Source organism: Betta splendens, chromosome 7, assembly GCF_900634795.4.
Source record: "Betta splendens chromosome 7, fBetSpl5.4, whole genome shotgun sequence".
Taxonomy (NCBI): domain Eukaryota; kingdom Metazoa; phylum Chordata; class Actinopteri; order Anabantiformes; family Osphronemidae; genus Betta; species Betta splendens.
The window spans coordinates 15,285,186-15,308,562 of NC_040887.2; the positions used below are offsets into that span (position 1 = coordinate 15,285,186).

Genomic DNA, 23,377 nt, shown 5'->3' on the forward strand with positions numbered 1-23,377 from the left:
GCTTGAACTGCTGCGCTTGAACTTCGTTTAAACGCAGCTGATTGGTTACAGGAGTCACAGGTTTGAACTGTTTTAATACTTGTGAATGTAGGACTTTAATTTATAACGTCACATTCTGCAGATGAAGAATTGACAATGGTCACAATGATGTGTCTACGTTTTTATTGTTTAATTAAAAAATTAAATTTCTGTAAGAAAAATCAACAAGGACAAAGTTTTTCAACAAGTCTGAAACTGGTAACAGAGAAAACAGTGTCTACCCTCTACTGACGTGTCGTCACCACACACATGCTACTCAGGAAGATGTGATCACCACCACAGAAACCTGATATTAGCTGTAAGGAGGGTTCTGTCCAGCCCTCAGACATTTGGGAGACTTTGGCATGAACAGAAATCTGAAGGCAAAATCTTAGTTTACTCCTCGCTGCACAGAGTCGATCTGATCACAGTGGAGCAGGTGTTTGCGTTCCTGATGCAGAGCTGTGCCAGGTGAGAATTCAACACACTGTACAGCAATCTGAATTCACATTAAAAAAGAAAAAAAACCTGATGAATTATCAATAAGCACCAGAAACGTAGGAGACCTGACGGAGCAGATCCTGAGGCAACAGTAGTTTTTACGATAGCCGCAGTAGTGTAGAGCGGCAGAGTTTAATCAGCCCCAGTTATTCTGCCACGGTCTAAACCAGGTTTTCCTATTTGATTACATGAAACACAAACATCCATATAATCAAATGTTCTCTGAGATTTGTCACACACCAGTGTCCTACACCGCCACCTCCTGGAGCAGCTCCTGCAATGACATTGTGAGAAGAAGCGTTTGTATGAGCGCTATAACATGAGTACTGATGGAAGGATGAGCTCTGCTGCTGTAAGAGGAAATGAGCATCACTTGTATTTTGGAACGAGTTTAACAATTGAAAATGAAATATTGCAATTTATAAGCTGGACCCAAACAGACGTGGCCGGATTAGAAGCTGGAAGATGCTCCAGCAGCAGCAGCGACACTGTTCCTAGTGCAGAATTAACACAAAGTGTTGAGATATATTATGTCTATGCTGCTAAATCTTGTGATGATGATCTCTGTGATGATGCAATGCAAGGTGGTGATGTGTCGTTTGAGGGTCTGGGGTCAGTGCTAAATGTGCCGGATGCACAGATCGAGCTTCTGATCAAGGCAAGGTTGAGCCTAGATCTGAGATCCTGCAGAAGCCTGCGATACAGCAACAAAAACAAAAACACAGCCTCTATGAAACACTTTTCCAAACACAGCCTATGAAATACACTGTTCACATCAAACTGTAGCGTGACGCCTTCAGTGTAAGATCCAGTCAGTCCCAGCTGAGGTCTTGAGCACATCCACTGTCCAGAGCTGCCTGTGAGAGCAGTGTGTGTGTACGATGGGCTACGAGTCTTTAAGCAGGTTGATCTGGGCAAAGATCTTGAGCGCGGGGCCCAGCTTGATGTTCATGGCTCCCATGAGGTGGTCCTCCTTCAGCAGCAGCAGGGCCTGTCCATCAATCTCCTGAGACCGGAACTCCTCCGCGATCTCCAGACAACCTGCAGCCACAAAGCACCCGACGCTCATCTCCAGCAGCTCCACACGCCATCGCCCGCTGAGACCACGACCCGGAACCCACCTTGCAGCGACGAGATGAACTCGTAGACGTCCTGTATGTTCCACCGGCCGGGGTCGCTGGGTAGGAAGCCGTGGGGCAGCAGGGGCAGCTCCGTGCCCTGCTGGGCGGCCGGCGACCGGGACCGGACCTCCCTGTGGCCGGACAGGTCGGAACACTGGCTGGACTCTCCCTGTACGGGGTGCGCGGAGTGGCCGGTGGGCGGAGCGGCAGTGGCCGGCTTCTGCACAGAGGGAGCGGTCTGAGGGGGAGGGAGCAGGTTTAGGTCCACTAATCCTTCAGCACCACCAGCAAACGATCAAATTCACGTCTAACCTTCTTTTTAGACTCCAGGCTGGAGGCTTTGTGACTCCCGTTGAGCGCCCGTTGTTTCTTCATGTTCTCCAGCGTGGTTTTACGGTTCGGGAAGAGGCCCATCCTCTTTGTGCATCCAACATTGTAGCTACAATAGACAGATGAGCGATCTTTCCGGGATCATTTATTGGACCGAGGAAGCGGCCGCGTCTTCCCTGTCTTACCGCTTGGCGCACACTGTAGAGCAGAACCTCTTGGACCTTTTGAAGATGTAGGCGAAGTCCACCCTGCCGCACAGCTCACAGGTCAGCATGGGCTCCTGCTGGGCCTTCAGCTCTGAGGAAGCAATCCAGAGTCAGACGTGCACGCGAACACAACCACACACACACAGTGGGAACATTATTTAGTGTGTAGAACTCGTGCATTCATCTGCGGGTTTGTGTCAGGTCTTAAAGTGTAACTTTGTGCCTCATTGTGTCTTTCTAACTGATTAGAACTATACAACTTAAAGAACCAAGTTCTGGGAGAACACGCGGCTGGGCCTCTGGTGTGGGAACGTCAGCCTGTACCCTTTGGAGTGACGCTGTCCATCTTGGCGTCCGCCGTGTGTCTCCTCAGGCTCTCGATGCAGAACGACGGACGTTCGACCTGCAGGAAACACACATCAACTTCATGACAGGAGCTGAAGCTGAAGCGACACCACGCTTCTACAGTTCACTGAGGGTGGTGGTCCAACACAGACCCGCTGAGGGCTGCGACTAACAGCTCAGCCCCACAAAAGAACACGTGTGCTACACGTGTCTGTCCAGCTGTAAATACCTACGTGTCAAAGGCCAGACTGCAACCTGCTGCAGTAAAAGCGCTTACTGCTAAAGCTGAAGCATCCTGTTGAACTTAGCGCCGGTCTGTTCACTTCCTGGGACTGCTTACTAGCAGAATGTCCCGGTGAAGGTGGTAGGAGTGCACCTCTCAGGAACGCTACATTGCAGCCAACTCATCAGCGGTATGCATGAGTCGGCCTTCAGTGGACCAGGCAGCCGTGGCCAAGCCGTTCCAAGGCCGCCGCAGAAATACTCCCTCCTTTCACAGCTGTTTTCAGCTCTGCTTCATTGTGAGGATACATGCACTTGTTCTTTTCTCTAGTTTGAATGGAAGTTGGGCCACTACCCTCATAGCCGCGTCCCTGTGTTTGTGTGACTGTGAACACGGATAAACCTTTGAACCAGCAGCACACTAATGTGGTCGACTTACAGTTGCCATTAACGCGGCAGCACCTGCTCATTGAACAACCCATCAGACAGAGCAGCACTCACAGGGAAAGGCTGGGCTCCCTCCTGGATCACGAAGCCTTCGATCAGATGGGTGAGGATGTGGGACTTGACTAGGGCCTGGGCTGCTTTGCTGTCTCCATCGTGCTGGCTGCTGCTACTGGTCCCATTCCCAGAGGTCATGACTGGAGCGCGGGCCCCTCACCTGCCACGTGAAATGACCGGAGTGGATCATTCATCACAACGGCTAATCATCATTAAAGTGTAAACTGCTCATTCACAGCCCGTTTATACGTCATCTAATGTTTAATGTTAGGAGTTTACTCCGTACTGCAGATTTGATTTCCCACCGCTTATCTGACAGCAGCTACTGCTGATTGGAAGCAAACAATCTGATGAGTTTAATTATCTTGTGACTGAGACGCAGTAATACGCGCTGTTATTATGGGCTGCGTAACGCAGTTCGCAGTGATGCGGCTCGCGGCTCCTTCCCACTCTTCCAATAACAATGTTGCGTAAACTCGCGGCTCGCGCCGCTAAACCCAGACCGCTCTCGCGGTTGCTTCCGTGACTCAATTAGACGACGCGGCGTTTAAAAGGCACGTTTCGGCGCAACCGTCCAACTTTGACGCACTTTTCTTACTTTTCCAGCCCCGGACTGCGTCGGGAAGTGGGCGCCCAGCTCGGAAACAATAGTAGAGGGAAGAAAAGCTCTTTGTTCAGCGCGCCTCCAAGCGCATCGCCCTCCGTCAGTTCGGCCCGCGAAAACCCAACGAGTCCCCGAGTAGCGGAACCGCCGCGTTACCGGAGCGCGTGCAAAGCCAGCAGCTGAATCATATCCTCACAAGTTTCGGCTTTCTCCTCGTTAAACACACTGCAAACCCCGACTTGTGTGTCCGTGTGTGTGCGCAATGACCAGCGCAGTCACATGGGGAACGTCCGGTGACAACCTTCAAAATTAAAGCCGATGCAGGGCTTTCCACAGCTATTCAGACACCGTAAACAAAGCGATGATGTTTCATTTTTTAAAAACATTTTTGCATTAAACCATACTTGATTGGGGTCGTTAATATTACCGTTTGTGAATTCGGTGTCAAATTTGGTATTTCTTAGTTATTTTTATATATCTTAAACTAGAAATAAAAAAACAAAGTAACTTTGACATTCAAAAAAACAAACAAAAAGAGATTGTGCTGCAACAGAAAAGCCAGTTAATTATCGTGCTCTAGGTCATCTGATTGTTTTTAAGACACCTTTCTACATCACATCTCAACGACGCTCAACGCGCACTGGCTCTCAGGGGGCTTTTATTGTGAAGTAGGCAGACGCCAGACGAGACGCTGGTGCGGACCCGTCGATCCACTGGCTCCACTAACGGGACCCCTCCACCTGCCGTGAGTGACGGGCTGGAGCTCAGCTCTCATGTCAGCGCTGGGCCTGATGAAAAAGCAGTGTCTGGCATCTGGGACCCTGTCCTCGGCTTCTCTCAAAAGGAGGTGGATAAAGAAGAGCAGGGTCGCTCCGTGGGCGCAGCAGGATGCGCACGGCGACTGTCAGCTGTGCAGGTGAGACGCGCAGAACAGAGAAAGGCAGAGAACGACTACAGCTGTGATTTACAAGGAAATGGAATTGACCTTTGAAAAGCAGAATCAGGCTTAGAGTTCCTGGTGTAATAATTACCAGCACCTACTGAAAACTAAATTAAATGTGGTGGACGTGATAAAAGTTCACGTCTTTGTCTCTGCCCATCCTTTATATTTTTAAGTCATTCTTGTTTTTATCTTTCAGAGTCAGTAAATCGGTGGGAAACACCTCCCACTAGTTTTTCCTGAACCTCTAGTATTTCACCAGTTGAATTCCCGTGTTCCCGTGTTGCAGGTGTCCTGTGTTTCCCGTGTCCGGCAGCAGTCGCAGCGTTCGGCGGATTGTGACCGCCTGCGTCCTGTCCTTCCTGGCCCTTCTGGGCTCCGTGACCTTTGACCTCAGCTCCAGCTTTGAGCTGCTGCGCGCCACGGAGGCCGCTCACGACGAGCTGACCTCATGCAGAACGGCGGCCATCCTGCAACTCGTCGCTTCGCTTCAGAGGACGAGGCGCGCGTGGACACACAATGGGACGATGGAAGGGGGGTTTCCGGAGCTCGTGCTCCCGGCGCTCGGTCGTGTCTGCGGAGAGACGGCGGCTCGTGGGAGGCTAATGGCCGCCGGCTGTAGCGCCGAGTTGGCTGGATTTTGCCTGGAGCTCAGACTGAGCGTTGGAGGATTTCTGAAGGCTGACCTCGATACAAACAGGACCGGTGGGAACGGTTCCTCCAGGTTCTCGCTGCTCATTGGGACGCTTCTCGACATGTGGGGGACGGTGGAGGACGCTCTAGTCAAGGCCAAACTGGACTCCAACTGGAGAGTGGTTCTGTGCGCGCGGCTTCTGACAGCGTTCATCGAGCTCAACCACCAGCTGATGGACGCCCCCCCGCTGGCAGCTCACTCTGGCTTCCAGTCCAATTGGACCCATGTGCTCAGTTACCTTGGCTTTGCCCGGGTGATGACTGAACAGCTGAATGACTGCTGGGTGGAGAAGGTGGACCTCAGGTTCAACTCCAGCCAACAGCGTTCTGCCGTCTTTGACACCAGTCTGTGGCAGATCTCAGCAGCGGAACCGCAGCTTCTTGCCGGCTCCGAGCCTGGAATCAGCGCCCTGACCAACACTCGGGGGTGCTTGTTGGACCGCGCGGCGCCGGCTCTCAGGCTGACATCTCGATCGGTGGCCTCTGGCCTCAGTATGAGGATCTGCCTGCTGACGATAGCCTGCTTCATCTACCCAGCGGTCATGGTCTCGTTCAAGCAGATGACCGAGTGGATCCAGAACTACGCCCAGAACCTGAAGGAGAAGACCGAGGACCTGAAGCGCCAGAGGCAGCTGGCCGAGGACCTGCTGCACCAAATGCTGCCCAAGTCCGTGGCCCGGCAGCTGCGCAAGCACAGGCACGTGGAGGCTGAGAGCTATGAGAAGGTGGGTGGAGGGACTTCAGCACGCACCCAAACCCACTTCTGTTGTGTAGACTTGTTCAATATTTGCTCCAAAATAACCAATTGATAATGATCAGGTTGGAAACTTTAAACATGTTTTGGTCTGGACTCGATCTGGGGCTTGTTGATTTTGAGGAGCCTTTGACCTGACTTGAGTCTTTGGTGCTTTCTGGACTTGAAACTTACTTTGGAGCAATGGTTTTGACGTGAGACTTGGCCGTAGAACCTGCGACCTGCGTCAGTGTGTTAATCTTGACTGTTTTTTATAATTTTTTTATAATCTTTTATTTGCTTATATTACTTATGACCCTTGATGGCTCACGCACAGCTTTGGGTAATGAGGTGGGAATCGCAGAGCTTACATTTAAATGCATTAGCCCTTCAACCAGAAAGTATGCAGGTGTGTGAATCTATATCTTTATTCATATGAACTATTTCTCATCTATTTTTATATTACCTGTTAATATTAGTGTGAGGTACAGTAAGCACTCAGCCTCAATGGATGTTTTTATCTCAATACTTATACACGTTTTTAAATCAGTTTAGAGTAGATTTGCTTTCAGTTTCACTTTGAATTTAACGTCTCAAAACAATATAAACTGAAAACACAACTGTTTGATTGTTTCTTTTGTTTGTTTTACTTTGTGACCTGGTAAAATGAAGCGTTACAGACAAATGGAACATGAAGCCGAGGGGTTTGAGGTGTGACGCTGCTGACAGTAAATCGGATCCTTTCCTTCCTTTCACACGTTCAGAGCTTCTAATGTTCAATGTTCGTGGGATGCTACTGCAAAGACGCTGCCTCTGCAAGATCTGCAAACACGCTGGATGTGTGTGTGTGTGTGTGTGTGTGTGTGTGTGTGTGTGTGTGTGTGTGTGTGTGTGTGTGTGTGTGTGTGTGTGTGTGTGTGTGTGTATGTGTGTATGTGCGGGCGTTTGCTGCCTTTGTTGCTATTGTTGCTATAATTGCCTATAATTGCCCTGCTCCATATTCATCACCAGATAAAACAAGTTATGTGGATGAAAATTGTGTTTGGCATATTGAAGAGGATTGAAACAGCTGTACCCAAAGCTCTGGGACTGTGGGCTCTGATCTGAGAAAGGAATGGAAGACCCAGCTAATCTTTGTGGTAGAAAACGTTAACCATAATGACTCCTCAACGATGAAGGCTAAAATCCACAGTCCTCCATCTTAAAAAAAAATGTTGACATCGACTACTGTTTTAAGACAGACTTGAAATATTGTGAACTTGTTATGGTCAACTCATTTTTGACAAACGTTGTATGTGCCTGTGTGCCTGCTGCATCTTGACTTGGAAAAGAACATAACTAAATGGGGGCAGTGGAGTGGAGTGACAGCTGGCGCCTTCTCCCAGTGGTGCCTTTGACACCTTCTACCTGTGAGTCAGAGGAGCATCACTGCGCTTTGAGGACTCTTGCTTTTAACTTCCTGCCTTATGCATTTGTGATGTGAGCTACATGCATTTACTCTGCTGGCCTTTCACATATACACACACTTGTCCTTGTCTTGTTCCAGGTGACCATTTTTTTCTCAGACATCGTGGGCTTCACCTCCATCTCCGCGTCGTGCACTCCTCTTCAAGTGGTGGAAATGCTCAACAACCTCTACATGTGCTTCGACACGCGCATCGAATCCTACGACGTCTACAAGGTTCAGAGACAGCGTTTCGCCGGAATGCTTCTTTCTCTGCACCCTTTACGACCCAACCGTTAGTTCACCACATATTTCACCAACATATATTGTGTGTATATCAATGTGTCTGTTTATATTTTGCTATAAATCTACCAGGTGGAGACTATTGGAGACGCGTACATGGTGGTGAGCGGGCTGCCGGAGAGGAACGGGGACAGACACGCCGATGAGATCGCCAAAATGGCCCTGGACCTGGTAGCAGCCGTCAGACAGGTGGCCATCCCCCACATGCCCAACCACAGGCTGCAGCTGCGAGCCGGCATCCACACGGGTGAGAGCCTCTCCCAGCGAGGTGACTTTAGCCGCTTCCCGAGGAGGGAGCACGACGCGTTTGTGAATGACGGCTGCAGAGCGTTGTGTCCTCGCTGCGCAGGTCCGTGTGTGGCAGGAATAGTGGGCTACAAGATGCCGAGGTACTGTCTGTTTGGAGACACTGTCAACACGGCCTCTAGGATGGAGTCCACCAGCCTGCGTATGTCAGCCTGGACACACATGTACACGCACCACACAAACCCTGCTATGGTGGAAAGAAGGGACTGATTTAACCTTTGGTACATTGGTGTCTGTGAGTGGTGCATTTTACACAATACAGTACAACAACATTCTACATTCCTCTTTCTCAGCCCAGAAAATCCACACCAGTTCAGAAACCTACTTGGCTCTGATGAAAGACAACGCCTACGAGCTGCAGCTTCGTGGAGAGATCGACGTTAAGGTACAAACGTCTGCTGCTTCACTACAGAAGCAAATACAATAGGGGCTAATAGAGAGTTATCACAGAACAGACTCGCACATCTCGTTTCCGTCAGGGCAAAGGCAAAATGAACACGTACTGGCTGGTGGGACATAAGAACTACAGTGTGCAGAATGACAGCCTGGTTTGCCACTGGAACCCCAACATGTCCCGGAAAAAGAAGGTGGCGGCCGGCAGCGAGGTCTCGGTGGCCACTGTGAGTTGAACTGGTTCTTTTCCAGATGTTACATCACAACACAGTTATTTGTGCATTTCACCATAACTGCTCTACCCGGGTGCCAGTCCTCAGTGACCGTGCAGAGCCTGACTGAGAATGCCGCCACCCCCCTCTCCGACCACTCGCCACCCCGCCCTGTGAAGGAGCGCCCTGGGCTGAGTGTGGAAGCCCAGATGGAGCCCTACGGCGGCAGCTACGGCACCCTGGGCTCCATGATTGGGGGTCTGCAGGGGGGAGACGAGAGCCCTCAACCCAGCCAGCACAAGAGCAGCGCCGGGCTGAAGCCTGACCTGCTGCCCAGATCCAACCACCACCTGGAACCATAACAACGCAGAGCATCCTCAGATTACGGTCCATACTGTAGTACAGATACTACTGATTTATGTGATTGCCTGTTGCCTTAAAGGAGCAGTCCAACTAAAACCCTGACCTGTAGCAGGCTTTAATGCGTTCTGTCTTGTACTTCCGTCTGTGCTGTATATTGGATGTTGGATGTGTGTACAGTATTGGATGGATTTTGGTTCCCTCTTGTTGCTGTGAAGTATAAGTAAAATCTACTTTCTTTAGTTTCATACCTGTTTTGTTCAGTAGTAACTGACAGTAGTGCTTTATTATTTGTTTCTACCCTTAGAGTATAGTGGAGAGGTGTTTCTGCCACCAGGTGGCCACAAATGTTTATTGCAGTTATAATGTGGAATCAACCAGAATCAGTTTTTTACTGGCCAAGTATGTTACAAGGAGATTAAATCCAGTTTCTAGCTGCTCTTCTTTTATTTACATACAAAAAGAGCAGCAATACAAAGACAGATTCACAGTGACCAAAGCAGGAACAAAGCTGAGCAAAGATCAGTCAACAAGCAGGTATAGGTGAGAAAAATGTGGATTTGTTTCTTAATTATGTATATTAATACATAGGTTTATTAATGAATACATTCATAAATGACATACATACATACATACATAGAGTGACACACTAAGTATACACATGTATATACAGTTTTCACATATTGTTAAAGGATTAAATCATACAGTTACTCCGAGCAAGGGTTAATATATTGCACTAATATCAACTGTGATAATCTATGACAGATTAAATGTTCATCTCAGGCCTTTGGGAAGAGACTGTTCTTGCGTCTGCATGTTTTGACCACTGACAGAAGAGAACAGGTTGACATTTTCTTTACACCTCTCCCAACTCTATTTTATATTAAATCCAGTGACGTCTGAAGCTCTTTCTGAAACACAAACAAAAAATAAAAGTGCTGCTGATTTTTGTACTCTACTTGTTATTTTGCATTCTATTTAATTTACTGTTATTTTTAGCTATTTGTTAATGACGACTTTATCTACTTGTTTCTTGAGCAATGAAAGTGATGCCTTCACTTGTAGTGTGTATTTTAAAAGGTGTTGGCTTTACATCTTCAAAGCAGCTGAAGCTGTCAGATACATGTAGTGGAGTAAAAAGTAAAAGTACCAAGAAGTACTCAAGTACAAGTAGGTGGAAAAGGGTTGTTCGAGTGGAGCGTCTGAGTGCATGTACATGGCTACGCTCCAGCTCCGAGGACTCCTCGCAGCTTGGTTTCCTGGATGAATAGTTAATGTAAAAAACCACGTGGTATGAAGGCAGCAGGCTGCAGCTTCTTTTGTTCAAATCAATCAAACCGGAGACGGACGCGGAGCTGCTGAATCAGGAAATCACCGGTACGGCGTCTATTCTTACCTTTAACACAACACACGCTGCATTTCGGTTCAGATTCACACGGGCTGTTTGGAGCCCAATGTTACCAAGATAGCAACGCGACAGTGGGGGAAAAAGTTTATGTAGCAGCATCGTTCGGTGTCGTAATTTAAGACGCCGTTAGCTTAACGTTACAGCGGCGAGGTAACGTCAACGTTAGCAACGCAGCGGTTCGTTAAGATCGTTTCACAAACGGACTCCGATTTTAGATGGACTTCAGCTGAACTTCGCGTTTTGTACAACATAAAAAACTTTACCTGGCGGGTGTGTGTGTGCTGCGACGGACTGTGTAACTTGCTTTGCTCCAGCTGTGCGTTAGCACGCCAGCTAGCTTGCTGTACAACCATTATGTGAACAAAGAGCGTCAGTGGTTAGCTCGTTAGGCTAATGAGGCTAACAGCTAGAGCTACTTCACGGACACCGGTAAACGTTCCAAAGTCACAAGCTTTTGTCTGATTGTAACTGGGCGCTATTAAACTTACTGAAACATCAAATGTGTAATAAGGAGCTTGAATCGCTGCTATTTGACAATAGAATCGACCGAATCATTGAATAGGAAACTTTCTTTTTACTCAAAGTAGCAGTCCTTTTCTGACGTTTTGTTACACAAACACAAATGGTAATAGTGCTAATAATAAATAACTAGATTTGACTATTAATAAAACTGGCCATAACTCTCTTTTTAATGAACAAGTCTATGATTTCCTGTTGTTTTACTTTTTTTTTATCTTAAAATTTGAAGCTCGACGCTGCCTGTGAGGTCTTAGTTTAAAACCTTGTGTCGCTTAGTCCGATTCCTGTTCAGGCCGTTTTCACTGCGCATGTAACACTTTCAGTTCCACAGCTGGTAACTAACCATTTTAACTAAGTTCTGTACATAAGTGAGACTTTGAGGAACTTTGCAATTTCTGCTTCATACTTTGTTTTTCTAAATGTTGGTAAGTTAACATCTTGTCTCTTCAGTCCAACCTTTTTAAAACGGCTGTAGTGACATGTTTCACAGATTGGATAACAACAAAACAACAAAAATATAATTCATTATATCAACAGCAATACATTTAGAAGCCTCCTCCTTTTTACTTAAACATTGATTGAAGAATCTAAAGTGATCCTACCTTTTTTTTTTTTTAAGGTGAATGCAGAATACTTCTGTGGTTTTTCATACTTGGCTCATTGCTTGCTCTCTCGTACAGTCCTGGAGTAAAAGTACTTGATTGCTGTTTACTACTAGGATTTGAAGTTTCCAAGTACAGATATGTCATTAAGACTAAACTAATGAATCACTTGTAGTCCTCCAGCATAACAGCAGTAAACACACACCGAAGTCCTTTCTGTACTTGCGTTCATATAGCACAGCATAAGTACTTCTAATCTATTTAATGTTTAAATATTGGTGAAAATAAATGTTTTACATTTTTCTTACACTAATTCTACACTGGTTTTGAAGCTTGGGTGAAATAACTGTGCTCGACTTTCCTTGATCCTTCTCTCGTCTTGCTGCATGATTTCTCTAAGTGGACCTATAGTCTAAAACCTCTGCATCTCTGACAAAACAGTTTCTGACAAAATGCCACGTAAGAAGGTGACGGACATCTCAGGGAATGGTGGCGTGAAAAAGAAGAGGACCAGTGGCAAAAGGAAAGAGAGGGACTTCAGCAGCGACGACGAGTTCGACTTTGAGCAGGAGAACAACAAGAAACCTGGGAAGCCTGCAGCCAAGTCTGGTCTCCAGCCCGTCACCGTGGCCGACGACGTCAAGGAGAAAATAGTAGGTTTGATGCACAGTCTAGAAACTAATTACAGACACAATTACACTGGGTTTGCAATTAAAACAAAAACACACTTTTGTTTTCTTTTACTGAATGACATGACGGGAAGTGTCCCATTGTTTTAACAGAATGATAGGTCAGAGAAGTGGATTGGCACCAAATCAGCAGGTTAACCTACTTTATCAGTTGTTGTTCTGCTCATAAAGCAGGACAATCTGATACTTGGGGGGAAAGAAATTCAGTTTTCTTCAGCCTGATTTTTCAGGCTCATTTCTGACTGATACAACACATTCTCTGAATAATGTCTGAGTTTGTGCAATGTTTCAGTATAATATGTTTGGTTTTCTCCCAGTCCAGTGAACCTAAGACTCCTACATATCTGACTGACGTGTCTTGTTACAGAATATAATCTTCACAATTGCACAATAACTGTTAACATAATGTTAACAGAATCTTAAATCCAGTGATTTTTTTTTATTGGGAGACGTTTTAAAAAATCCAAAACTGCTTACATGACTTCAAACTGTAGTTCAAATGAAAAATTTATTTTCCCCCTTTTGATGTGCTGTACCATTTGAGCTAAGACATCAACGTATCAAGTGACTTAACGTTACTGACCTCAGATTTTTTGTTCTGCAGAAACTTGAATTGCCCAAGGTTAAAGGTCAGCTGCTCATCTTTGGAGCAACCAACTGGGATTTGATTGGAAGAAAGGAGGTGCCAAAACAACAAGGTAGCATATCTTTATATAAAATAACCAGCTGTATGAACTTCCAAACTAAATGTCAGTCATCATTGACTTCATGTAAATTTTCCTTCTTACTTCATTTTCAATGTTACATTTGTTGAGAAAACAAGAAAAATTCTTTATTCTCAGCTATGGCCTTTGAGACAAACAAGATTGATTCTATTACATTTTATAGCTTGACCAAAGTGAGTGAATGTAACTATCATTGTCAAATCAGTGCAGACTGTAACTGGTGTGTGGCAGCCAGCGCAGACTGTAACTGGTGTGTGGCAGTCAAGGGTCTGACCCTGAAGGATCTGTATTGTTACAGTAAATCATCGTACTCCGCAGACCACGATCCTGGCTTCACATGGCCTCCTTAAGAACTCCCAAGTCCTTTCTTTTCCGAAAAGGATCAATCTGTGGGAGTGGGTCCTGCTTGAGGCCCATTGTTAGGATTTGTGTGTGTTCCTAGCCCTTGCTGCAGTCTAGATGGGTTTGTATAGTCCGACAGTATCAAAGGGCTGATGAGGATTTGCATTGAGAATGAATTGACTAAGACTCACCACATGTTAGGTAAACATGTGCGTCTTTGTTTGGGGTGCACAGACCACATGTGTGTTTCAGCTGCTGAGATGCCTTTAATTGATTGTGACACTAATGTCTATTCATATGTATGCATGTTCAGCGCCGCCGCCCCCCTGCAGCCAGCCCACCGATGCCTGGGGCAGGCTGTGCATCGACTTGTTCCATCCTTGCCTCCATTCTCTGGTACATGCTGATAAATCAGCTTTGTTGGGGCTGGATGGGGGGTTGGGGGTGTCAGCAGGAGCAGCTGCATAGACAAAGACCAACTCAAGATGTGTGAGATGCGGCGCCTGCCAGAGCATCGAACGCACAATCAAATAGTTCTTTTGTTGAGGTTTTACACGTCTCATGGTTGAGTTGAGTGTTTTTAGCACCTACTGTGGGACGTGTGGCGTCAGTTTGTGTTTATTCACAGACTTTGTATATGAATTTCAAAACCCTTCCAGCAGTCATGGCTTTTAATCAAAGTCATTTGCTGTTGTGATGCTGGTAGAACTACTATGATGACATCTCTTTAAGTGCTCATAAGTGATCTAGGTTCATGAGGCTGATTTTGACTGAGTTTGTACTATCTTGAGCACCCAGTTGTACCTTTTGGCATAATTTGAATTGTTTGTTTGTTTTTTTGTCACAGTGTTATGTTGTGTGTTCAATTTACAACACATGTTTTATCTCTTTAGTTAATCATGATGCTGGAGTCTTTACATCACGAGTTGCAGTGCTGTGGTTTGTGACCTCAGGCTTTCAGCAGACAACACACAGCAATGTTGACATTTAAAGCATCGTAACTAAATTGTTAATCTGCGCTTTACCACAAACAGAGCTTTATTGCTTCAGTGATGTCGCTCTGGTTTGAAGTCAGTTTTGTTTCATGGTCTGAGAGACTTGACCCATACAAATACCCTTGATGTGTCAGATGCTTTAAAACAGTGAACCATTCAATCATTCACATTCATGCCACCCACTAACACCGTTGATTGCATCATAATAAATGACTACGACAAACTTAAACCACTCAAGGCACTGGGTGTACATTCTGATGCATTTCCTGCTTGTTTTGCAGCTGCTTTCCGCAACTTGGGCCAGAACCTGTGGGGTCCCCACCGCTACGGCTGTCTGAACGATGTCCAGGTTAGCTGTGTGGTGTCTGGTCCCTGTGCTGCACACAGTCTCCTCATGACCACCGAGGGAAAGCTGTGGAGCTGGGGTAAGTAAATGTCTGCGTTTAGGAGCAAACGTTGGTTCTGTTGAATACACTGTGCAGGCCATGACCAGAAATAATGAGTGTGTTCCCAGTAAATTGAGCTTTGTGTCACAGTATTGAAGTTTAGTGTTATTAGCCACTGAGCTTTTACTCTCTGGGTTCCTCAGGCCGTAACGACAAAGGTCAGCTGGGTCACGGTGACACGAAGCGCCTGGAGGCTCCAAAGTTAATCGAGGCTTTGGCGGATCATGTGATTGTCGCTGCCGCTTGTGGACGGAATCACACCATTGCACTCACAGGTAGACTCAGCCACGAGGCAGCAGCTTTCAGTGGATCAATCCCTTCCTCTGTTGTTGGGGGGTTGTTTTGATCATCAGCGGGAGTTTGCAAAATGTTTTTTTTGTTGTTCCTGTGTTTAAAACATATTGTAAACAGTGGGTTTGTTTAGGGTTAGTTAAATGGTTGATGTTATGTCCCCCTCAGAGGATGGAATTGCTTATTCCTTCGGTGAGAACAAGCTGGGTCAGCTCGGCCAAGGCAACCAAACTGATGCAGTCCTGAGCCCAACACCAGTAAGGCAATACAATATAACTGCACTTTTATGTCCTTTTACTATTGGTTGTGAGGACATTGCCACAGTGGGATCAGTCTGGTTGTAACTATTAATGCAGAATGCATTTTTTCTGTTTTTCAGTTAGCATGTTCCTGCATAGTTGTTTTTTTTTTAAATGGACCCTCTATGTCCCACTAGATTTCCTACAATGGCCAGCCCCTGGTCAAGGTGGCCTGTGGTGCTGAATTCAGCATGGTGGTGGACTGCAAAGGAAACCTGTACTCCTTTGGCTGCCCAGAGTATGGACAGCTAGGTAGGTACTAAAGATAGTGCTTTCACACCTGTGGTATCATCTTTAGAAATGATCCTGGGTAATACTGAGGCATTCTCTGTCTCCCTGCAGGTCACAACAGTGATGGGAAGTTCATTGCTCGCTCTCAGCGCATTGAGTTCGACTGTGAGCTGATCCCTCGCCGTGTTGCCATCTTCATCGAGAAGTCCAAAGATGGGCAGGTCATGCCAGTGCCCAACGTGGTGGTCAGAGACGTGGCCTGTGGGGGGAACCACACGGTGAGAAATGGCTCATTGATGTGGTTAAGAGTTAATCAAAAAAAGCTCTATCACAGGAAGTTGCTGCTTTTGTCCTGTACACTGGAGCACTGTGTGTGTGATTGCAGCTGGTGCTGGACTCTCAGAAGCGGGTATTCAGCTGGGGTTTCGGTGGTTATGGACGCCTGGGCCACACAGAGCAGAAGGATGAGATGGTGCCCCGACTGGTCAAGTTGTTTGACTTTCCAGGACGTGGTGCCGCTCAGATCTATACAGGCTACCAGTGTTCCCTTGCTGTCAGTGAGATGGGTGAGAATACTGTCCAGTCTCTCATTCGAATTAACTTAAAAAAATCTGTAGCATGAACCTACTTCATAATTGGTGCTCTGCTGTACTTGTGTTTACAGGAGGACTGTTTTTCTGGGGAGTAACAAATGTTTCCAGAGAGTCTACCATGTATCCCAAAGCTGTGCAGGATCTGTGCGGCTGGAAGATCCGGAGTCTGGCGTGTGGGTTAGTGTGAACATTACTTGTGCTGCGGCTCTATTTCCACACTGGTTTGGACTGAATGTCAGACTTTTGAAAAGCTAGGACATCCTACAGTTCTGTCATTGTGACGCCTCCTCAAGATGATTTTTTGTTGCCTACACAACGTTCTAGCTTGGTAATCGGTTCATAAAGCTGTTTACATCCCAGTATCAGGGAAAATCCATCAGAAGAAATGAGAGGTTTTAGAGGGAGACATGAAGGCCCTTTGAATCACATCTAACATCCGCCTGTATTTGTAATTAACAGGAAAAGCAGCATTGTTATAGCTGCAGATGAGAGCACGATCAGCTGGGGCCCCTCGCCCACATTTGGAGAACTGGTAAGAGCGAAGGTTTATTACACCACAAAAAACAAGGTGGTCCGTATTTAGAGTTTAAAGCCGTGGTTTTAATAGGAAATGTCCACAGGATGATGATGATGATGATGATACATTGATGCCATGATTATGTCATTTAGGGATACGGAGACAACAAACCTAAATCCTCCACCACCGCCCAGGAGGTTAAGACCTTGGACGGTGTCTACATTGAGCAGGTAAATGATGCTAAACATTAAGATGATAAAGTTTCAGGTATTTCATCAGTCAGGCACAGTTATGACTGTTCATTCTGTGAACATCACTCACATTAATCCTTCCTGATGCAGATGTTTTACAATGTTAACATGACTCACTTCTCATTTCTGTGTCCCTGAGGATTTTAATTACTGTCCTGTGTTGCTTCTTCAGGTGGTGATGGGCTACTCTCACTCTCTGGTTATTGCCAGACAGGATACCGACGAGGACAAGGACAGACTGAAAAAGCTGCCTGAGTACAACCCCCGGACAATCTGATCAGACCTGCAGCAGCAGCGGCTCAACCTCTTCCAGTGGAGCAGAGAGCAACTATGCTCAGCTGGAACACCTGGCTGTCACGCTGCTGTGCTAGTAGGAAGGGTTGAGTTCGGAGGAGGGAGGCGCTACAGGTCCGAAAGAATCCACATATCTCAGCTACCGGGAAATGGGCTCGACACCGATGCGTGAAAACGTGACTGAAGGTGGACCAGTCTATGGGATAGTCCAGCTCTCAACAGCCCTTCACTTCCAACCTTGAGCGAACCTGCAGCAGTTTGCTCCAAGCACTTCACACCCAGCAGCCGTGCTTCCCAAAACTCTTTTCCACTTTGTAATACAGCCAAACGTTCGTGTCCAATGTTCTGTTGTTTTCTTCGTTCACAGTATTTGAAACGATAGTCGTCACATTTACGGGTGCTACAGCTGACCCTCAGTCTTTTCCTACTGAGGGCTTTTCAAAGACCAACACTCCATACCTGTGCCTTTTTCTACGTGTGTGTTCAGGATATGGAAGTTGTTTGTGTTGTTGGATTTAATGTTGTCTGAGCAGGTGTGTGCAGTTGCCACCAATTACAATCAGGATTTGGAACTTGATGTTCTGATTTAGTGCACTCCACTTGATGTTACATTCCTTTTTATTGTCGTCAGTGTTTGCATCGAGGATGCGCACCTCAGTCCTTCAGACCCACAATGTCTACTAGCGCTTGTCTTTGCTAATTTGATTAATATTAACTTTTCCTACGCTCAAAGCGGTTTCTTGAAGCAGGTCTGAACTTTTAGAGCCATTAACATTTTGGAGATGGTTTGAAGGTGCGCCCTTGTTTTAAATACAGCAGTGGTGTTTTTCTGCTACGTGTATTACTTTTTTTTTTTTTTTTTAATGGTGAAATTTTTCTGGGTTATGCTATTGTTTTCTCCATTGGAATGGTTCAATAAAGTTTCATGTAAATTAATGAATTTACCTCTGCTCTTTATTGGTCTTTGTTTACATTGGTCTTTCTGCATACAACAGAGCACAACTACTGTTTTGGTCTTTAATCAATTTACACAGTTGTTTTCAGTTGACAGTTTTAGGTAGACCACTAGCATAACCTTTTAAATTTCTATCAATATGTGGCTGCAATTAAAGGGTTGTGCCAGTGGGATCTGTTTGCTTTAGTTGTAAGGTTACCTTACCTTGGATAAAATAAAATAAAAAGTGCTATATAAATGAAATTAAACTAAAAGCCTCTTCAGTGAAGGTGATGCAGCTTCAGAGGCGTTTACTTGCAGTTAATTACTGAAAACTATTGTTTCAGGCTACATTTCTTTAAAACCTAATACAACAGTAGCATAAAAAACAGTATCACCTTTGTGCAGGAGGATCTACAGATGTCTAAACTTAATTACCGTATCGTGCCTGATAAAGTGGTATCTGGTTGTCCAGAAGATGTGAACCACCAATAAAGTTTAGCTGTTGACACCTGGGTCCCTGGAGCTCTATCCTCATCGCAAAGAAAACATCGCACAAGCCTCTGTAGTCTAAACATTTATTTAAATGTACAAAATCGGATGAATTGTCAATTTAATCTTCATCATCCTCCTCCTCTTCATCCTGGTTGATCTGGAAGTAGCGAAGCTCGTAGCTCTCCTTGGTGTTGGCGACAACACGCAGCCAGTCACGGAGGTTGTTTTTCTTCAGGTACTTCTTGGTCAGATACTTCAGGTATCTGCAGAACAAGTAATACGGTTGCATTAACAAGGTAGGTGAGGGACACTCACAGCAGCAACAAGTAACATTAAATTGCATCACAATTTGTCTTAATCATGTAACAAGCTTGACTCCAATCTTTCAACTTTACAGAATGTTAACTTGACAATAAAACAAACTATGTAAGATGTTTGAAAATGAATTAAAAAATCTAACATATCCTACAGAAGGTCAATATCTACAGTCAAAGGTAACACAGTGGACATCTGGTGGAGGACACATCGCTCCACTGGATTTACATCAGCAGTCAGCTCTTAGTTAAAGAGAACTTGAGCAGAGCATCTTCTCTGAATTTGGTCAGTATTTCAACTATTTCACATATTTACTCTCAGCGTCAGTTCCCCTCCCCCCATGGTGACTATTATGTTGATGTGAGCAGTTTATTGAATCATATTTGGCAAAAGCTCATGTCTGAAATATTACTGTATGGTGCATTTCTTCGGTAACCTAGGAGGTAAAAGTTAAGTCATCATGCTCACCTATGATTTAGCTTATTTGTCAGTGGTGCAGACAACTAGTGTTGTTCAAAAACACAGCAGTGTTGTAGTATTTACACTGGACTACATATTTGTAGACATTACTGTTCTGTGAAGTCTTCTATGTTCTTCTACATGGCATTCGTGAAACAAACAGCATCATAAAGTTCAAGGAACACCGGCGGGTGACTAATAAATGGGTGAAAACACCGAGCACACAGCGGATAAGTCAGAAGGTGAGATCATCATGAAACAATAGTCTCTTTTGAAATTAAGTCTGAGGTCTGTGTTGAACTGAAACTAAGTGGTTGTAGAAAACTAATAGCTGTCCTTCGTGCATCTATATATAAAAACATCTAACAAATATAAAAAGAAAAAAAAAGAAAAGGATGAGGCATCATTATTTGTTTTTTACAGATGTTGACTGGATATTTTTCCACCTGAAACCAGCTTCTGCTTATGTGTGTAAAAAAAAAACAGTAGTTTTACTTAATCCCCACCCTGCCTCCAAAACATGGGTTTCTTATTTGGCCTAAAAGCAGCGATTAATAGCAACAGTTTCTTACCTTTTGGAGAAAGGAACCTCAGAGGACACCGTGATCTTGCTCTTGCTCCTCTCGATGGAGACCACACCACCACCCAGGTTGCCGGCTTTACCGTTCACCTTGATGCGCTCATGAAGAAACTGCTCCTGGAAAAGGCACATCGCAGAAACTTCAAGTTGGTTCCAACACAAAGCCAATCGCTGGGAATCAGTCTGTTTACCAATGGCTTTCGCAATAAATGTCAACAATCATATGATAACAAATATTGTAGAGTAAGGAATTTTGTCAAATTACTAGTGGGTACAAAAAAAAAATCCTAAAAATTAGTAGTAGATTTTCCATGTTTATCAGGCTTTTAGTGTTTTCCTCTTTGGACTATTTGCTTCGTTAAAACATTGAGCAAACGAACCGATGACGACTTACAAAGTTGGCAGCGTCCATGATGCCATCTTCAACAGGATGGGTGCAGTCCAGGACGAATTTCAGGACCACCTTCTTCTTCTTGCCCCCTTTACCGGTGTTTTGCTTCTTCTGCTGAGAAAACGTACAGAGCACAATTACGACATGACTCATGGGTGGAATACTGCCCTGTTAAAACCGATTTCAGCAGCCTCTGACAAACCAAGACATCTTACAGGAAGTAGCTGTTTACAACAGACTAAAATGATTCATAAAGACACGCAGCAACAGAAATGAACGATAAAACACCCTTTGTTGAAGTATGAAACGTAAGCAGAACGTATTAACACACGCAGACCACCACGGTGTTGATGGAGAATCGGGCTTTTAAAAGCTCACTAAAGTCTCGTTCCAACAACAGCCGCAGTTAAAAGCACGCCAGTTGGGCAGCTAAACGTATTTAGGATGTTGTCGTGCATGCTAACTGGGCTCACAACGTGGTGATCGTCATCTGCCATCGCCGTTCAGCTAACGCTAGCTGCAGGCCACATTTAAACCCCAGGAACGTATCCGCTCATAAACTCGTTAAAAAGCCTAAATCAAACGCTGTGTTATCCCAGAGATTGTCATAACAAAACAGGTGACCCATACCGATAATTTAGTCTGGCTTATAAACGACATAACCTTTAGTTTTAGTGCATTTACTCACTCGCGAGTTTACTTACATTGGGCGCCATAGCGGAGAAGCTAGCAGAAAGGAAGACGGGCTGCTTCTTCTTCGTCTTGGTTAATGGCGTCTGGCAAACAACATGACGGCGCAATACTGCCTCCCTCTAGGCTGGATGGATTAGACGATGAAACATATTGTTCGCTGCAAATAATAAATAATTATAAAATAATAAAAAATAATAATTTAAAAACTCTAGAAAATGAAATAGTGCTCTAAACCTCATGCCTCCTCAATTTAATTCAATTAAATTTTATTTATATAGCAAGGGTAGGTAAAGTTTAAGATCTTACAAAACTAAAACTCACATAAGAGCACATAAAACAATAAACAAATTGTGTACATATGAGTTGTGCGGTCTTTAGGGAAGGTGGAGCTTTGTCATTAAGTGCTTTTTAAGCGAGGAGATAAATCTTAAATTCAATCTTAGATTTCTAGATCTCTCTTCCTTAAATTCTGGCTGAAGCATTTTGATTTACCTAAAATCCCAACTACCACGCATTGAATTTGACTCCATGTTTTTTATACCACTCGAATCGGAACCTATTTAGGCTTTTGCCAGCTTGACATACTCTGTCCAGTGTAATGCACATGAAATCACTATTAATTGTCCTGTGTAAACTGATAAGTTATAATTCTGTTACTTACCACAGCATTTGATCCTTGATCTGTTTATATGTATATGAAATTGTTATTTATTGGCTCATTTAACTATAATCCACCAATAACTCTTGACGTCTTCTTTGCTCCTTTGCTTCGAACACTGAAATCATGTCCTTTAACATTCGCCCAGTAGGTGGCTAACTCTTCTTTTCTCAGTTCCAGTGGCATTTATCTCCACCTACAGCGCTGACACTATGCAATTTACCTGTTCCACAACATAATCTTAGAACTTGATAATGAACTCCATCCAGTTTCCTTAACAGTGTTTTAAGAATAAGAATAAGAAAACCTTTAATAGTCCCGCAGTGGGGAAATTACCTCTCACAACAGCAGTACAGATGAGCGAGAATACAGGTACAGAACAGTTTGTGTTGGCACAGTACAAAGCAGTACAGTACAGTTAGAGTGAGTACGAGGTCATTGCAGGGTTATTGCATGGTAATGGGTATAAGATTTGTACCGGTAACAATATACATGATTGTTCACAGATTTACACAAATATTGTGCAGAGCAGGTTGCTATATAAACCACTGATGCAGTGGGTGAGTGACTGTGGTGGGATGTGGTCAACAGTTCTGATTGTACAGTCTGACAGCAGCAGGTAGGAAGGATCTACGATATCTCTCCTTCACACAGCGAGGGTGGATCAGTCTGCTACTGAAGCTGCTCTCCAGAGCAGACAGTGAGTCCTCCAGTGGGTGAGAGACCTGGTCCATGATGGATGTCAGTTTAGCCAGGACCCTTCTCTCACCCACCTCCTGCACCGTGTCCAGAGTGCAGCCCAGGACAGAGCTGGACTTTCTGATGATCCTGTCCAGTCTCTTCCTGTCCCTCACTGTGATGCTGCTGCCCCAGCAGACCACACCGTACAGGATGGCTGATGCCACCACAGAGTCATAGAAGGTCTTCAGGAGACCCTTTTAGACCCTAAATTATTATTAATATACCCATAATCCATGGGTGATTATAAATAATAATTTGTGCTACATTGCCGTTACCTGTCGCTGATAATTAATTAGTTACCACCATTCTGACAGCACCACATCTAGAGCAGACACTGCTCCGAATCACTAAACCTGCCCAGATTCCTAAAGTTTGGAGCTGGCCTCTTCCTCTTCCTACATGAATGTGCACCAGTGCACAAAGCAAGGTCTGTATAGACATGGATGTCTGAAGTAGATGAACTTGAGTGGCCTGCACCTCAACCCAATAGACCACCTTTGGGATGAATTAGAGCGGAGACTGAGATCCAGGCCTTTTCGTCCAACGTCAGTGTGACCTCACAATTCACTTCTGGAAGAACTGTCAACATTTACTTTTAGCAATACAGTGCATATATAATAGATTATAAACTCAGTTTCAAACTCAAATTCAAAAGTTCCTGCTTTTAAATTTACATA

General features: G+C 45.0%; 4 protein-coding genes across 7 annotated transcripts; 2 read left to right on the top strand and 2 right to left on the bottom strand.

The window, feature by feature from the left end:
- Positions 1-145: 145 nt before the first annotated feature.
- Positions 146-4,161, bottom strand: phc2a (polyhomeotic homolog 2a (Drosophila)). 3 transcript variants are annotated; one of them, XM_029157378.2, is made up of 7 exons: positions 4,045-4,161; positions 3,245-3,404; positions 2,501-2,579; positions 2,156-2,267; positions 1,953-2,079; positions 1,641-1,878; positions 146-1,560 (listed from the first exon to the last, which is right to left on the bottom strand). In XM_029157378.2, the coding sequence occupies exons 2-7, from the start codon at positions 3,380-3,382 to the stop codon at positions 1,406-1,408; spliced, it is 849 nt and encodes a 282-aa protein (XP_029013211.1). In that variant the 5' UTR covers positions 3,383-3,404; positions 4,045-4,161; the 3' UTR covers positions 146-1,405. The 3 variants fall into 3 exon arrangements, with proteins under 3 accessions (XP_029013211.1, XP_029013210.1, XP_029013209.1); XM_029157377.3 differs by having other exon boundaries at positions 3,834-4,111; XM_029157376.3 differs by having other exon boundaries at positions 3,843-4,110.
- LOC114859315 (uncharacterized) lies at positions 4,141-9,480 on the top strand. The gene is made up of 8 exons (XM_029157372.3): positions 4,141-4,764; positions 5,078-6,206; positions 7,761-7,895; positions 8,034-8,208; positions 8,311-8,409; positions 8,561-8,652; positions 8,747-8,887; positions 8,974-9,480. Exons 1-8 carry the CDS (start codon positions 4,622-4,624, stop codon positions 9,232-9,234), a joined length of 2,175 nt encoding a protein of 724 aa, XP_029013205.1. The 5' UTR covers positions 4,141-4,621; the 3' UTR covers positions 9,235-9,480.
- A 976-nt stretch (positions 9,481-10,456) lies between these two features.
- On the top strand, positions 10,457-18,374 carry rcc2 (regulator of chromosome condensation 2). Its single transcript, XM_029157375.3, has 13 exons — positions 10,457-10,609; positions 12,203-12,414; positions 13,055-13,148; positions 14,794-14,937; positions 15,102-15,233; positions 15,418-15,506; positions 15,686-15,800; positions 15,891-16,057; positions 16,165-16,345; positions 16,444-16,549; positions 16,832-16,904; positions 17,042-17,119; positions 17,313-18,374. Exons 2-13 carry the CDS (start codon positions 12,214-12,216, stop codon positions 17,415-17,417), a joined length of 1,485 nt encoding a protein of 494 aa, XP_029013208.1. The 5' UTR covers positions 10,457-10,609; positions 12,203-12,213; the 3' UTR covers positions 17,418-18,374.
- A 558-nt stretch (positions 18,375-18,932) lies between these two features.
- LOC114859321 (60S ribosomal protein L22) lies at positions 18,933-21,430 on the bottom strand. 2 transcript variants are annotated; one of them, XM_029157383.3, is made up of 4 exons: positions 21,313-21,430; positions 20,612-20,722; positions 20,210-20,334; positions 18,933-19,126 (listed from the first exon to the last, which is right to left on the bottom strand). In XM_029157383.3, the coding sequence occupies exons 1-4, from the start codon at positions 21,322-21,324 to the stop codon at positions 18,982-18,984; spliced, it is 393 nt and encodes a 130-aa protein (XP_029013216.1). In that variant the 5' UTR covers positions 21,325-21,430; the 3' UTR covers positions 18,933-18,981. The 2 variants fall into 2 exon arrangements, with proteins under 2 accessions (XP_029013216.1, XP_029013217.1); XM_029157384.1 differs by having other exon boundaries at positions 20,612-20,719; positions 21,313-21,339.
- Between the last annotated feature and the right edge of the window lie 1,947 nt (positions 21,431-23,377).

Excerpts from the sequence above, each read along its gene's own strand:
- phc2a (XM_029157378.2), bottom strand. The coding sequence starts at position 3,382 with ATGACCTCTGGGAATGGGACCAGTAGCAGCAGCCAGCACGATGGAGAC. Across the intron at positions 2,580-3,244 it reads AGGGAGCCCAGCCTTTCCCT|GTCGAACGTCCGTCGTTCTG; the intron begins GTGAGTGCTGCT and ends TGTTTCCTGCAG. Across the intron at positions 2,080-2,155 it reads TCTACAGTGTGCGCCAAGCG|CTACAATGTTGGATGCACAA; the intron begins GTAAGACAGGGA and ends TGTCTATTGTAG.
- LOC114859315 (XM_029157372.3), top strand. The coding sequence starts at position 4,622 with ATGTCAGCGCTGGGCCTGATGAAAAAGCAGTGTCTGGCATCTGGGACC. Across the intron at positions 8,653-8,746 it reads GTGGAGAGATCGACGTTAAG|GGCAAAGGCAAAATGAACAC; the intron begins GTACAAACGTCT and ends CGTTTCCGTCAG. Across the intron at positions 8,888-8,973 it reads GCGAGGTCTCGGTGGCCACT|TCCTCAGTGACCGTGCAGAG; the intron begins GTGAGTTGAACT and ends CCCGGGTGCCAG.
- rcc2 (XM_029157375.3), top strand. The coding sequence starts at position 12,214 with ATGCCACGTAAGAAGGTGACGGACATCTCAGGGAATGGTGGCGTGAAA. Across the intron at positions 13,149-14,793 it reads GGAGGTGCCAAAACAACAAG|CTGCTTTCCGCAACTTGGGC; the intron begins GTAGCATATCTT and ends CTTGTTTTGCAG. Across the intron at positions 16,550-16,831 it reads ATCCGGAGTCTGGCGTGTGG|GAAAAGCAGCATTGTTATAG; the intron begins GTTAGTGTGAAC and ends TGTAATTAACAG.
- LOC114859321 (XM_029157383.3), bottom strand. Across the intron at positions 20,335-20,611 it reads TCATGGACGCTGCCAACTTT|GAGCAGTTTCTTCATGAGCG; the intron begins GTAAGTCGTCAT and ends TGCCTTTTCCAG. Across the intron at positions 19,127-20,209 it reads GAGGTTCCTTTCTCCAAAAG|ATACCTGAAGTATCTGACCA; the intron begins GTAAGAAACTGT and ends CTTGTTCTGCAG.